This window comes from Stegodyphus dumicola, chromosome 4 (assembly GCF_044657685.1).
Source record: "Stegodyphus dumicola isolate Sdum_Otavi_A_Nest chromosome 4, ASM4465768v1".
Taxonomy (NCBI): Eukaryota; Metazoa; Arthropoda; class Arachnida; order Araneae; family Eresidae; genus Stegodyphus; species Stegodyphus dumicola.
In genome coordinates, this window is record NC_140771.1 from 58,192,160 (window position 1) to 58,208,183 (window position 16,024).

Below are 16,024 nucleotides of genomic sequence, written 5' to 3' on the forward strand. Positions count from 1 at the left end.
TGCTAGTTTGTTTTTGGACACTATTTTGTTTTCACAAAGAAAAGGCAACTTTTTTTTTTTTTTTTTTAATCAACCTTTTTTTCCAACAATCTTCTAGCCGAATCACGCTTATGCTAGAACTTTTATGGAACAAAAGTGCTTAATCATGATGAAGATTAGGTGCGAAATTGGGAGAAAGTGCAGAATCGCCCACTGCTTGCCGCGTTTTTAAGAACTGCACATACACGGTATCATCCATGTACATGTTGACCTATTTTCACTTAAAAAAATCCCAGAATTGCACAAAAATGGCATTGCGCACACTCTTGACTTTATCCATGTACACTGCTAAAGTCCTAGCTAGTAACCTTTATCGCCTTACCAAAATGTCGTCAAACTACCTGTTACCATATTCCAAAGATTAGCCAATATTCCCCCAATATGAACTCAAATCTTAAACTATGAAATTGTTATTGATAAATTCTAAGAGATTAACAATTATCAACTTTTCCCTTTTGATCTTTCAAAATTGAAGAAAAATTTATATTTTACAAAGGCATATGTACTTTCAAATGTTTGTTTTCCAGCCACATATCCCTGGAATTTTGCCTTGAGTATATATTGCAGTCATAAGCACAAAATACATACATGAGTTTACAGATATACTACAAAATTGTACACAAACACACAGATGACATACATGCATAGACATACAGAACATTAATAGCCCTTAAAAGGCAAAGTTCTGATTTCTACACAAAATATTTGAAAATAAAGGCAATTAAAGGTCTCCAAAGTTAAAGAAGCATGTCAAAAACAGTACAATCATCTACTCCCTTTAATAAAACAACAATAAAAAAAAGTTTCATATACTGAAAACTGATTACAGAGAAGTAATAATGCAATGAATTTAATCCTATTCACAATTTATGTTCTGCATACGTATGGCATTTTTCACAAATATGGTTTTTCCCAATGTATTAGTAAATAGCACTTTAAACTTGCTCCATTCTATTCAAAAACATGAAGTCTTAATTATTCATGTAGTCTACTAGACTACATGAATAATCAATTACAATTTAGTGAAGGAATACTGCTTTACTTAAGAAGAAGCATGTGCTGCCCTAAATAATAAAGTGAACTTTTTCAAGGTAACCATCCCTCTAAAGCTGCCACTTCTAAAGTGACCAGAATTTCTGTGAATATAAATAAACATTAGTATTCTATGTCTTCTCTTTATGAGGAACACCTCCAAAGAAGATCATGCTCATCTGGAACCACAGATGATGGTCTTAAAAAGGCTTCATTATAATTAAACTAATATAGTTATTAAAAGACATGTTATGCAGTTAATTTTAATTTTATTAAATTCCTTAATTCACTACATATATTTATCATTCTATATATTCAACTCAATTTGAAATTGTATGATGTAAATTTTCCTTGAGTTCAGTAAATGCTTAAGTCCAGAAAATTACAAAAATTCCAGCTCTTGATAATTCGAACAGTTTTGCTAGTTTGAGTTTCAATTACCAAAATCTATACTAAATATAAATATATATATATATACATACATGAAAAAAAAAGGTTAAGATATATACAACAGATTACACATTAAGTATAACCTCTTCTTGTAATATTTCTAGCTGCCAAAGCATCAGCTATATATTAAGAGATTTTCACCATTACTTTTAAACCATAAAAGTGTTTCTTTGCCCACTCTTGAGAATTCAAACAGTTTTGCCAGCCTCTCTGAGATTCAGCTAAAAAAATCTTTCACGTTAGACGCATAAACAAAAACAAAAAAAAAAAAAAAAAGGGGGGGGGGTGTAAAGATCTATACAATAAATTATACATTAAGGATAACCTTTTCTTGCAAAATTTCCAGCTGCCAAAGCACCTGCTATTAAGAGATTTTCATCATTACTTTTCAACCAGGAAAGTGTTTCTTTGTACACCAAACCTTGACCATCTTTCCACAAATGCTCCATACTTGCATCTTAATATAAATAAAACTTATTTTAGTATACAACATTTATTTACATAACATATATATATATATATATACAAAAAAAGAAAAAAGATCTGAAAGGTTTCAGATTTTAAATGACATCCAAAGGGGTGTTTTTTTTAACATTTTATGTGTTACCTTTACCTATTAAATATCATGTTCTTCGCACTTAAACCATAAAACTCAGTTCAAGAGCCACATCACAAAATAATTTTAAATTGAGCATATCTTTAGAATTTCCAATACAGTCTCACGTGCTGGAGATAAAAATATTTTTTCTGTACAACGTTGCCATCGCTTGCTTTGAAATCCTTGAGTTTGATAATAAAAAATTCATTAAAGTTTTACAAAATATGAAATCAATGATAAAACAAATTCCAAATTTGGGCTTCCAGATGCCCATATTCGCAGTAAAATTACATCATTAAAAACTGGATGGCTCTAGGTACCATTGTTTTATCACACTGCTAGAAACATGCATACATTTATGCAGATTCTTCATTATTTAATTTCATCAAATATAATACAGAGCAATAATATATGATGGCAACTTTCAAAAGTGATACAGTCTTTTAAAGTTTTTGACGCAAAATGATATTAATAATCCTTCAGGGCAAATTGCCCCTTTGGACTGGGGAAGAAAAAAAAAAAAAAAACTGTCATCTTACTTGTTGTATAAAACAAATAAAAATTATACTAAACCTAAGAAAAAGTAAATTGATTCAAAATTAAAAATAAAGATACAAATTTTACTGGATACATTATGATATTTTCATTAAATTCTTTACAATAGCAAAATTACAAAAATAATTATTAAGCAAATAACTAGTTACATTCTTTAAATATTTTCATAATTAGCAAAACCAAATTAACAAAATCTCTAACACATACAGTCTCGCCTTCCCATGCACCTGCATAGTTGTTTTGGGCCAATCGGATATCTAAATATGCGGAATAAAAATGTTCACAATGGAACATTACATATATTCTCGAGTTACTACATACTCCTTAGATTAATTAACAAATAACAGTGTTATTTTTCATATGCTGAGGATGAATGCAAGCATATGATATAAAAACTTAAGAATTCTTCTAAAATTCAAAGTCTACCAAAAATCTATATCAGGAAACAATGTCCTTATATTAATTTTTATGTCTGATCACAACTCAGGTGTTTTCTGGTGCAAAATTGCAACAGAAATGGAAACAGTTCTTTGATATGATAGATTATACCTCCAGAATCTGAAGGGAAATTATAATCACTAAACTTGTATACAGAAATAAATGTGCTTTCATTTTATCCTTAAACTGGAAAACAATTAAGAAGTTCTCTGAAGGAGATATCTTCAGTCAGATGACATTTCCCAGACAGATGAACTTTGTAAATATTATTCATAATCAAATTTAATGATCATTCATTAGACTAACATCACAGCCATATCTTTATACAGCAGCATAATGAAGGAATCCAATCTGTACAACATGCATGATGCAGTTCAGCTCCTGACACTGAAATTGTGATATAGGATGCCATTGTACCCTACACTTTATGCTAACTAGTGTGACTCTAAACAATCAGATACAGGTTGAAGGAAGGCTGTCATTTGTGCATTCGCATAAGTATATATTAAATATTGTCTCGTCTTGCTAACTGCTAGGCTAGGCTTCTAATCCAATTTTGAGGAAGAATAATCCAGGGAAGCAGCCCGAGAATCTCTCACCCCTCTTCCCTTACCACCAACCACTCTCTAGGCCTTTCGGCTTGCCATGTATTTTGAATGACTTTCTTGCCGCAGAGGCACTATACACTTACAAACATCCATGGCTTTTTCGGAATTTGAACCCAGGCTTATTGGTATGGCAGTCAATGCCGTTAACTACTATACCATCAAGGTTGCTACTCTTAACAACCAGTTAAGAATAGATGGTTGCTAGAGTGCTGAAGCCTTTGGTAGCGATTGAGCTTTATTGTATCTCTAGGAAAAGACACTGCACAACTTCAGGTGGCATAAGAGGTCCAAAAAACCAACAGAAATCATATAGCTGCCTCAACAGAAGCACAATGTCTGGTATGAAAAAGATATTACCCCCCATCAACATGTGTGAACTATGGCATCCACTGACAGATAAGATGCATGTCTGGCAAGAAAGTTTAATTTTTGTAAGACCACAAACGGTTTTTCAAACCAAATTTATTTTTACATGAAAGGCCAGTTCTTGATATATTCGTCTACATAGCTTTCACCATTTGTTGAGGCATTTAAAGTGGCAGGTGACCAATTTACCTATACTTTTCTCAAAGAAAATTCCTGCAACTGATGACAGCCTTAGCTTCACAACAGTTTTGATATCATCCTCACTTCGAAAGTGTTGACATCCAAGGAATCTTGATATGCAGGAACAAATGGTAGTCACATGGTGCCAGGTCTGAGATGTAGGAGGACAAAGATGATTGAACTGCTGCTAACCGAATTCCTGAGTTTGTTTTTAACTGATAATGGCAGCATGTGCTGTACATTATCACGAAATAAGTCATTGACTATGCATTCCTACTCTGAAGTCCTGTCAAAATTTTACAGTATCAAGTAGCACTGATAATTTCACATATAGAAAGAACTTGAAGAAGCAGATTTTATATTCCAAAACATGAAGCACATGATTTTTTTTTTGGTTAACACTGATGTTTTGGAAGATCCTATGTGTCCCTACTCCACTGACATCTGTTTCAATTATGGGATTATATGATGAACCCAGGTTTTGTCAAATGTCATTAAATGGCTTAAAAATGCTACTTCCTCATCACTATATTGTGTAAGAAACATCAAAACCTTTCCAGGCTGCTTGGTTTTTGTGGACATCTGAAAGCATTTCTGATGCTCAATGGCCACACAACTTATGGTAACCTAAGTGGTGGGAAACAATTTTGTGCAAAACAGCTCTTGAAATTTCAGAGAATTTATCAGAAAACTTTGATAGTGTAAAGTGTCTTTTCCTTCAAAGTTTTTCATCATATCAGTAATTTGATGATGAAGAATTTTAGAAAGCTTCCCATTCTGTCTGTGCATTCAAAAAAGGAATTACAGATTGAATCTCACAGCCAGCAGGTTCTTTTATTGTCTTAAACGTTTTCAGTGATCACAACAAAATGAAAACAGAACAGACTGATTGTAATGGCAGCAGTCAAAAGCAAAGGAACAAAGAGGACTAGTACACATTTCGGAGCATTGCCAGTAATGCTGCGGCAGAAGAATGAAATGGAACTTACTTCCCAGACATGTCTCATATATTCCAAGCAAACAATCATCTTACCCTCTCCATATTGAACTGTAGTAGCAGTTATTCTTTTCTATGGTGACTAATCAATACTTCATAATCTGTATGTTCTAAATATTAAATTAATGATTTCATTCTTGTAACATATATTATGCTTTCAAATCTTTAGCCCTTCAACAAAAACTGCTTTCAAACTCTTGCTCTTTGTAGCATAGCATATTTTAAAGACTAACAATGGAGTTAAAATATTTACTTAAATGCATGCCTCAAAATCTCAACCACAATTTTTTACAGATCATTAAACTTTTATCGGAATAGGAAACATGAAAAATCAGTATGCCCTTATTGAGATTCGAATTTCAAACCTCATGATTGCCAACTTGATGTGCTACTAACTACACCATGAAACCACATGCAGCAAGGAAGAAAACTCCTATTCTCCCCCATTTAAAGGGCAACTGGGAAGGAGGGGGAAATCAGTCACAAAATCCAGGTGGTGATGAATTATCATCAACAGATTTTGTTTGGGTACCATTGTAAAGACCACTGAATTTTTTTAGAAGCCAAGAAAACAAAGAAGTTACCTAAGCTTTGTTAGGATTCAAATCCCTGATCCCCGTGTTGCTAGCTGGATATGCTTTCAATTACATCATGAAGACACATGGTAAGGAAAAGAAAATTTCTTACACTCTTCCTGATTTAAAGGATGAGTGGGAAGGAGGAAAACCAGTTGCAAAATTCAGGTAGTGATAAACTATTGTTCATTGCATTTTAGTGGGGCACCACTTGTACACCAATTTTTATTTTTAAAAGCTTGAAAGCATGAAGAATCATTGATGTCCTTGCTATGATTCAAGCTCAGACCTCCCAAATGCTATCCAAACATGCTTCCAGAAAGGTATGCAATACAGTACAAAGTCTGTAATCAGGACGTCCATTATCCGGAATGATCTATAATCCGGACCTCAAAGCCATAAACTTTATGCATGTGCGTGTTGAAAGAAATGTTTAATAAAGTAAACAAATAAATATTAAGCTTGTTTTTGTAAAATTTGATACCCTTTAGATCATAACTGCTCTTTATTTCATAAATTACGGTTTCACATTTTTAATTGTATATTTTCTGCATGCCATCTTACCAGATTTAAATTGATGATCTATAATCCGGAATCACTGAAGTCCCGACGAGTCCGGATTACAGACTTTGTACTGTACAATAAAGGTTTGCAGTAAGGAACACCGTGAAGGTACGCAATGCAGTAAAGAAGGAGAAAACTTCTTATATATATTTTTTAATTACCTATATAATTTATAAAATATTTCTGATATCAAACTAAAAAATTATAAAAAAATCACTAAAAATATATAATAATGAATTAAATCCATGCTAAACTTAATAAGTACAAGCACTAAAAATCTAGCACAGTTATGCCCCAATATCTGCTAATTCAGTATATGCAGTTTCACTTATCCACAGTTCAGTGATGCAAAGCAAAATTCCATAAATTTCTTAAACTGCAAATTTAGAAATGCAACTGAAGTGACAGCAGTTTGTAACAAAACTGAAATAACAAAATCTCTAACACACCAATATTGCCTTCTAACGAACCTGCACTGTCATTTTGGGCCAATTTAAATAAATATAAGGAATAAAAATGTTCACTACAGCACATTATATATATTCTCAAGTTATAAGACACCCCTTACATTCTGAGCTCAGGCCCTAACCTAATGCTCATAAATATTTTGGTATCAGATCAGTGGTATCTTGATTATCACATTATTTGACTTATTTCAGTTTCTATACACACTTTTCTTTAAAACTATCTTCTAATCTTGTTTCCAGCATTCACCCTAGATATAATTTTCTGACATTACTTTATCTAGTAATATAGCATGTGACATACTCCAGTGAATAGAATAAATTATTATTACTTTATTAGATGATGCTAATAATGCTTAATTAATTTATGAATTTAATTTAACCATAATTACTATTTACCATCAGTACTATTTTGTTTCTTATAGTATTCACTATAACCCGAGAGATGATACTGTCTGTGAATATGATAGCATTACTGTAAATTCTTATAAAGAATTACACTGGATGGTATATCATAATTGTACAAGAACAATATACCACAACATTTGACAATATTTTGTCACAGTTCTTTTCCTTTCCTTTAAAATACAGAAACTTCAAAGTGACAATTATTCTTCCATAATGGCAGATTCATTTTCATGTATAAAATTACTTATAATCTCTCTCTTCAAAATCGAATAATTTAAAAAACATTACTCAATGTGGCTTACCACCAGTTAATATAAGTATGACCAAATCAGGTACAGTTTTGCAGATGTTAAAGGTTCCATTTACTACATTTCCACTATTTATATGTGCTCTGACAATTTCAACCAATCTTTCACAGAGACCCATCTCAGCTAAGCTTAGCTTTGCTGAATCTAAGGAATGACAAAAGTTAAAAGTTATCAATATGTTTAATAGTTATATCATATATTTCAACACTTTCTCAAAAGAAACATTGCTTATTTCACAAAACAGTACACCCATGCAGCAATTATATATATAAAAAAAAGAGTTAAAGATATTATTAATGAAAACAAAAAAGAGATGCAGTTTCAAAATTTTATTAACTCTTGAAGAATCTAAAATCAGACAATTCATTAAATTACTGTACTTTTGTACATAATCATCTCTGGTCCCCTCCCCAATACCATATCTGAAAATTGAAAGAAAAAGGTATTTTTCTATTATCAGGGGACCGGATTCAGAAATGTATGTGTGTATGCAGGTATTTATGTATATATTATGCGTGCATGTATGTGTGTGTACACACGTACATTTCTGAATCTGGTCCGAATAAAAGAAAAGTACCAGAAAAAAAAATCACACCGTGTACAAAGTTTGTGAAAGGAGGAAAAAAGAGCTTACACTGTTAAATATTGTCTTCAATAATATTTTTTATAATCATTCGATATTTTGTAACATTACGTAAATTAATGCTTCACATTCACTCTTCAGAAGCCTTTTGATTTTAAATCCACAAGAAGCTGTCCATTCCAAAATAACCCTTTTTAATAAAACCTTCTGTTTTCTCTGAGGAATTTATTCTAATCAGAACTGATTCATCTCCAAATTGTCTTGTTGTGGGTTTAACACCATTCATTCCAGCATATTTTTAACACTTGTAATTTATATTTTTCTATGAGTATTTCATATACCACTGTGTAAGAAAGCTAGAAAAAAAAAAAAAAACTATTTGGATGGAAATAAAAAAAAAATTGAACTGATGAAGTTTTCACAAATATCATACTGATTAACTTATAACATAACATTAGTTGCGCTTCCTTCTTATGGAAAGAAGGAAAACAGCTTAGGCAATGTTGCCCATTGCTCTTCCACCATTTGATCATTTAAGTCAGGGATGGGCAAACATTTTCGGTCGCGGGCCAAAAATCGAAAACAAAACTTTTGGTGGGCCAAGATATTTTTCTAAAATTTTAAGAACAATATACAAGTATTACAATTTAATTATGTTAATGAGATAACTGAAATTGCGATTTCATTTTTAAAAGTTACTTATATTGAGGTTCGAGGCGTGATGTACTGATTCTAAGGAATGAAGCTAAATGCGCATGTGTCAATCTACTTCTGAAATACTTCTTTCTAAGGTTTATGGTTGAAAACACTTGTTCACATAGCTAAGATGAAGCAAACATAGCACTGATTTTCTGGGCGTGAGATATGAAATTCGGGAAACTTACTTTCGATAATGATTTGTAAAACTCTAACTTTGGCATATTTAGAAACAGCTGCTTGAGATGATTGTCAGATAGCAACTCGATTCAAACTGCAAATCTGACCTCACTGCTTCCCAGTTTACGTTGAAAAACATGGTAAAAAATCAAATTCTGTTTGAATGGCATTGAAATCTTGACATCTTCGTTCGAACTCAAAATGCAGTTTTTTCAAGCCATCTTCATAATTCTTAAGCTTCTCTTCAATTACTGAGGGTATTGAATTTAACCTCAAACGAGACTAGCTAGCTGCCCAGCAAACATATTAAGATTTACTAAGTTAAGATTAAGTTCTTTCTAAGAGGTCTAATTCACCTATAATTGGATTCCTGTATGTCTGCTCCCCGAGAAAGAGATAACGCTTGTTGACGTCAATCTATAGCTATAACTAACAAAGAACTTCCGCTGCTCACACTTTACGGATTAAAAGCTGTCTGTGCTTGCTATTTCTGTCATTTTATGTTTTGTAGAACAAAAATAGAGAGAGTAAAAAGATCATCAGTCTTTTGAAAAAAGGAAGAAATAAATAATATTTAAACAAAATAGAAAAGGAGATGGATATATAATACATATCTCTTTTAATTTGCCTCGGACGGAAAAATTTAAATTCTCTACGTGGGCCGGATAGAACCTTCCGGCGGGCCGTAGTTGGCCCATCCCTGATTTAAGTCAAAGATTTTAAATGGTAATTACCATGATAGGTCAATAATAAATAAGTAGATAAGATCCCAAACTGACACCAAATATATAGTATCAGCCAAAGATACCTTCTCTAAATTCAGGGTGTCGGGTAAATCGTTAAAACTTCCCAATTGGATGAAGAGCCGATTCAATCCCTTCCAAACCACCAAACGCAAACTCTTGACAAACAAGGGTGCGATGGTGAGTCTAATAAAAAATTTTTTTTCTTAATTTTAATTTTTTTTTAAATTAAATAAGAAGGGCAGAGGTACTTTCTTAAGCCAAGTGATGTATAAAGATTTGATATCTATTTCCAAATTATATTTCAAAACACAGCTATGAGAGGGTATAGTTTCTTTTACCCTGTATAGTATCTTTTACAAAAAAAAAAAAAAAAAAAAAAAAAAGAAGAAGAAGAAGAAGAAGAACTCACAGGGTGTCTCAATGCTTGTTTCTTGTGCTTTCAAATTCGCCTTACCTGAAGGTGTTTAGTATACATCAGGAACCCTATTATGCCAGACAGCCCTTTCTATAGAAGGGCTTGATCAAAGCTGATATAAGGAAACCCAAGGAATTTGTTTCTAGGGACAAAAAACACTGGACATCGTCCCAGGAAGTGAAAAGGTGTTTCCGCTTCTTCTTTACAAGCTGGGCAGAGAGGAGATTTGACAACACTACATTTGTTGAGATGCTTGGCCAGATAAACATGTCCGGTAACAATTTGAATTACCTGGCATAAGTTAGTTCTACTGAGGTGTATGAGTTTACCTGATAAGTTAAGTATCATACTGACTAACTTGGAACACTTTGTTTCAAAACTTTAGAAATCTTGATCATGAAAATAAGATGTCGATATGGAGATAATTCTAGTGTATCTAGTGAAGATTCATCTGAATATTGTCAACATTAGGAAAATCTGGAATTAGACTTCACGAAAAGATTTCAAGATATTCTTAACATGGAGTTATACCTGAATGGTTTTTGGACCCATTTTCCTGTGCTTTTTCAGAAGTATCTCCAGACTTATCTTCGATTATGGAATGTCGTATAGAAATTTTGCATAGCATTCCCATTATCTTAATTAAAGGAATGTGTGTTCAGTGCAGTAACAAGTCCAAAAACTAGTAAAAGTCAACTTAAAAGCCAACTGTAGATAATTAATTGTGAAGATTTTGGAAATTTTTAACAAAAATGGAGCCAAATATTGACAAACTTATTGAAACTCATCAAGCTTATCCTTCTCATAGTATGCATTTTGGGATTTGTTTAGTATATATTCTTGTCCCTTACAGGATTTAGTTAAACATGACTGTGTATTTACTCTTAATTAGATTAAAATTCAAATAAATCACTCTTATCATTATTGCTTTATTTTTCATGCATATTTTTGCAAAAAATAAAGATATGGGTTCCTAGGGAAGTGCTGAGCACTCAGTGTTTTGTAAAAGTGGGTCATAAACCCAAAAGGCTTGAGAAATATTGCTGTAGACCAGTGGTTCTCAAACCTTTCTGTCCCATATTCCCACTCCTTTCTCAAACTCAAAAAATGCATATACATTTATTTAAATTTAGATTATTTTTAATTTTTTTATAAATTAAATAAGAAAATATTGATAAATATCAAAACTTAAATAAGAGTCTTTTTTATATTCATAAACTAAAACAGGCATAAAATTAATAGGTAAATAAAAGGCTGACCACATTCAACCTCTGAAACTATGAAAATCACCTTCGCCTGGAGGGGATTGCTCCCTGGTTGAGAACCCTTGCTCCAGACTGAGAAAGAAAGACAGCACTAATCTTTCTCCACAAAGCCATGTCATAATAAATTGTCACTTACAGCTCCATTTTTTTTATCTCCACGAATGGAAGAAAATAATGGCCTTATCTAGGATCAAAATTTGAATGAAGAGACTTGAGATGTACATGCAAAGAATATCAATTTGAGAAATTCCAAAAACTAAAGTTTCTTGTGGGAGGAATATTGTATGAATAAATCACAGATTTCTAAACCCTGAACTAAAACAAATTTAAAGGAATAAATGCAAATAAATATGGTATATCCCATTTTCAGAATACACAGAAAATTATATCCTACATTCACTCTCACTCGAAAGATAAGCTTCAGCATTTAATCTGTCTACTCTTCAATTCCATATTTTAAACAGATTCTTTTTTTTTTGGGGGGGAGAGGAAGCAAGAAATCATAAATTGTACTGCATTCTCAATTTCAGTGACTATGATGGAATAATTTACAGAAACAGAATTATTATTTAAGTTAATAAATTATTCATATATATATTAAAATTTTTTAAGTAAAGCTTTACCAGATAAAAATTCAATCTTTAAAGACATATACAGTAGGGAAAAAACTACAATATTTTTCAGCAATTTAAATTTTTGAACCATAAAGAAATACTTGCCATTTTCACAAAGATTGCCAAACAATTCAAGAAGTGAATCCATAATATCATCATTTAGTGGTTTCTCAAGAAGATTCAGCAGGGAAGACAAGATAGATTTTTCAAGAATTTTGGTTCTTCCATTACCTAAAATATATCACTCTATATGATGCATTTTAACAGGTAGGAAAATATATTATAGTTTAACTCTTTCACAGCAAAAGTGCCCATATTGCTTGTACATTCAGACATCAGAAGCTTATCTGAATGCCTGCATCTATTTTCCACCTCATGCTTTTCCCCATCACATTAGTGCACGACTGATTGATTTTGGAACTTGTTAAATGACATGCCAATCAGAAGCCACTAAAGTATGCACCTTCCCTCTCCTTTGTTTAACATTAACAATGCTTCCATAGTCGGAGAAGACCCACATCTAAATAGCTCATTTTACTCATTCATCAGATAGAGAAAACATCTTGCTGCTATTTTGTTGCTTCATTTCAAAATGCTCAGAGGACGTTACAATATTAACGTCTCCTGAAATATATGCCTTATTATATTTTTTCCTCTAAATTAAAAGTATCATACCTTAAAACTAGTTATTTTAAGAAATATGAAGCACTCAAATCATTAAAATAATAGAGCTATTGATGCTTGCAGTTTTGTCCTAAGGGAAAACAGCACACAATGGGTGAGAAAGCACAAATATCTCCAAGAGAGAAGTAATCACTTCACTTAAGTAGCTTATTGTTTATGCTGTGGCATTCTACTTGGCAGAGAAGGGAAAGAAATCCATTCCAACTGAAATTCGCATACTTAGGCATTTCAGATGTTTCAGAGGAACAAATTTGGGCTCTATCAATGTGAAAAAGTTAAAACACACACATAAGAGAAACACATCACAGAGAATTTTCCAAATACATTTTATTGCTTAATTTCATAACTTCATATGATTAGATAAAGTTTAAATCCATGCATAATAATAATAAAATAAAATAATAAAGTGAAATTTTATATAAACCATACTTTCTCAAAAACTTGTATGTATCTGAATCTATATTATTATTTAAACAATAATTTCTAGATATGTTCAGAGAGATCCTCAGAGGCATTATCATTTCCAAAGCATTCTTAGCAAAGGATGAAAAGTTAACACATTGCACAGGTGAGATTTTTACACTTTTGAATGCTCAGCAGTCAAATCCAGTTACTATCCATTTTAATCAACTAGATAATTTATGACTGTTACTGTTTTGAAGAAACATAGAAAAGAACGTTTGACTAAATATACATAGATATAAAGACAGAAAAGAAACATGCCAAAGTAAAACATAAAATTAGGCAAAGCAACAACTTTGCATTTGCAGTAGATTTTAGTCAAGACCCTACCGATTTCAAGGACAAACAGGTACAGGTCCCTTTATATCAGAAGTAAAAAAAAACTGCATTAACTAATGTTCCAAGGAACAATAAAGTGTCTTGAAATAAAACGTCAAAAATTCCATTTCCCACACACTGAAGAGTTAATTCCTCTTACTTAAGTCTCTTTGAGTCACACTCACTTCGTTTTCCAAAATGAATATTATCACCAAATTGAATGATTAGCTAGGTAATCTCCTCAGTCCTGTACTTTTTGACATTTACATGTACTATTCTGACATCAAATAATTTAAGAAACTATCTTTTTGTCTCTAGCTTTATCAATAACACTTTCCTGCTTTTTGATAGTAATAATGAAGATTTATTCCAGATTTTATCTGTCATAAATTCGATTGACCCAGCCATGCAGTTCACTTCTGAAACTGAATCTAATGATATCCTTCCATTTCCTTGACATTCTTAAAATTTACAATGGATCTAATTTCAGAATTACAGTTTACCATATAAACTTTTCTGTTTGTTTGCCTCCCCATGCTAGGTCATGTCACCCATCTAAACAAAAAATGGCTTTTTTATACTTTTATGTATTTCACGCTCTAAAGTGTGTTCCTTAGAATCTTTGCTTGCTAATGAACTCAATTATTTGAGATCACTTTCCATTGACTAAGAATTTTCCCCCACGACTACTTTAATAAATTTTCATCTTGCCATCAAAGTAGACATTCTGCTGTTAGAAAAAAACATTAATAACTTGTCATGCTTTCATTTCATCCTTCTATCACTTACAAAATTGCATGAATTGTTCAGAACGTCAATTTTCATGTCATTTTCTTGTCAATCGATAAAATGCATAGTTTGATGCTTAAAGATTTCATTTCTGACTTTAATTCTTGGGAAATTTATAGCATATCTTGTCAATTTGAAAAATAGTGGCCAAACTAAAAGAGAGTTAATGTTTCATATCAAGCAGCATGAATCTTATGTCCAAAAAGGCAAAATTACCATATCTTCAATAGTTAATCACAGCTGGAAATTTAATCACACTTCTGATTTTCGGTCGGCAAAAATTATCCAAATAACTTCCTCCACTAGTGAATTGAAGCTTTTCACATTCACAAAGATTTATCTTGTTTAGTTGATGACTTTAATTGCGATCCAGTCCTTCCCAATTCTTTTAAAATTCTATTAAATTAATTAAATATATTTCAATTTTAATTAGTATTTCTGCTAACAGATGGAGCTACATTCTTGTTTGCTTAAGACCTTTTGGGTATAAATACAAGCATAGCTTTACCTTTGTTGCAGACTTTTTTACTTATGAAGAGGGATCCATACCTGTTTGCCCTCAAAATCTACATTAAAATCTATACTTGACTAAAATCTATTCCAATCACACAGTTGTGGCTTTGCCTAAATTCACATATACATTTATTTAGTATTTTTGTAAAAATAAAATATTCATTTTACAGATTTTTTAGTAGTTATTTAGTAAATTTATCAGCATTCTAGTTAGAGTATTTAATTGATTCCTACTTAAAAAAAAGAAAAATAAATTCCCACCTATAGACTTAAATGTTAAAAATACTTGTAGGAACACACAGTAATATTTTTATTCCCACTACACTTAGAAATGTTTCCAAATGTTAGTTTTGTTAATTTCAGTCTGGTCCAGTTTATTTTCAATATCCAAATCACATTTTTACCTGGTTCCAAGTCACTACAAGGAAAATAATAATTTTTCATTGATAAATATTATTTTCCTTTGTATAATTACCATCTTTGGGGGGTCCTGCTACAAGCTGACCACTTGTTCAGGACATATGCTTACACACCGTGGACTCACGGTCAAGAAAGCAGATTTCGGGCACTGCAGGCCTTGGCCCATTAGGGCTGTTACGCTACTGAGTTTAGTTTAGTTTCCATCTGAAAGTTTTCAATCGCTACAAGAATAATTTAATAATTTATCAGCAATTAATTTACTTCTATTACTATGGAAATTGCCTGAGGCCATTTACAAAATGGGTAAAAATGCAAAATAAAACACAACTTCTTGTAAAGCCACAGAGCATTGTGTTTCACTGCTATTTATAATGTAACTAAGATTACATTCTCCTGCTTTTAGCTTTGTTCTTTTCAAAACTGTAATCATAGTCACCCAAGTGACGTTTTCTTACAGATTAGTTTGCATTCATTCTGTTAGACAGTCTTTCTGCTATGGATTTCATTTGAAACAAACTCATTCATATTGAGATTGCATTAAAGAGATTAACGGTTTTTAAATGTTTTTTTTTCCAAATTATCAAGAATACCCAGAAATATGTAATACCCAGAATTTCCATACCCATATAAATAAATAAGACAGGATGAAATTACTGTCATAAAATTTCTTAAATAATTACTTAATAAGTATTTATATATTTAAGAAATAATTACTATATAGTTATCAATAATTAAAAAAACAACATTGTTAAAAAGG

At 31.8% G+C, this 16,024-nt stretch overlaps 1 protein-coding gene across 1 annotated transcript in view; it reads right to left on the reverse strand.

Annotated features, from left to right (window-relative positions):
- LOC118182389 (rap1 GTPase-GDP dissociation stimulator 1-like) overlaps positions 1-16,024 on the reverse strand; it is a 110,234-nt gene that overhangs the window by 46,563 nt on the left and 47,647 nt on the right. Inside the window, exons 7-9 of the mRNA XM_085814949.1 lie at positions 12,187-12,312; positions 7,577-7,726; positions 1,847-1,978 (exon numbers count right to left, since the gene is read on the reverse strand). Of these exons, the coding sequence (XP_085671075.1) occupies positions 1,847-1,978; positions 7,577-7,726; positions 12,187-12,312 (408 nt within the window). The remainder of the gene's footprint in view (positions 1-1,846; positions 1,979-7,576; positions 7,727-12,186; positions 12,313-16,024) is intronic.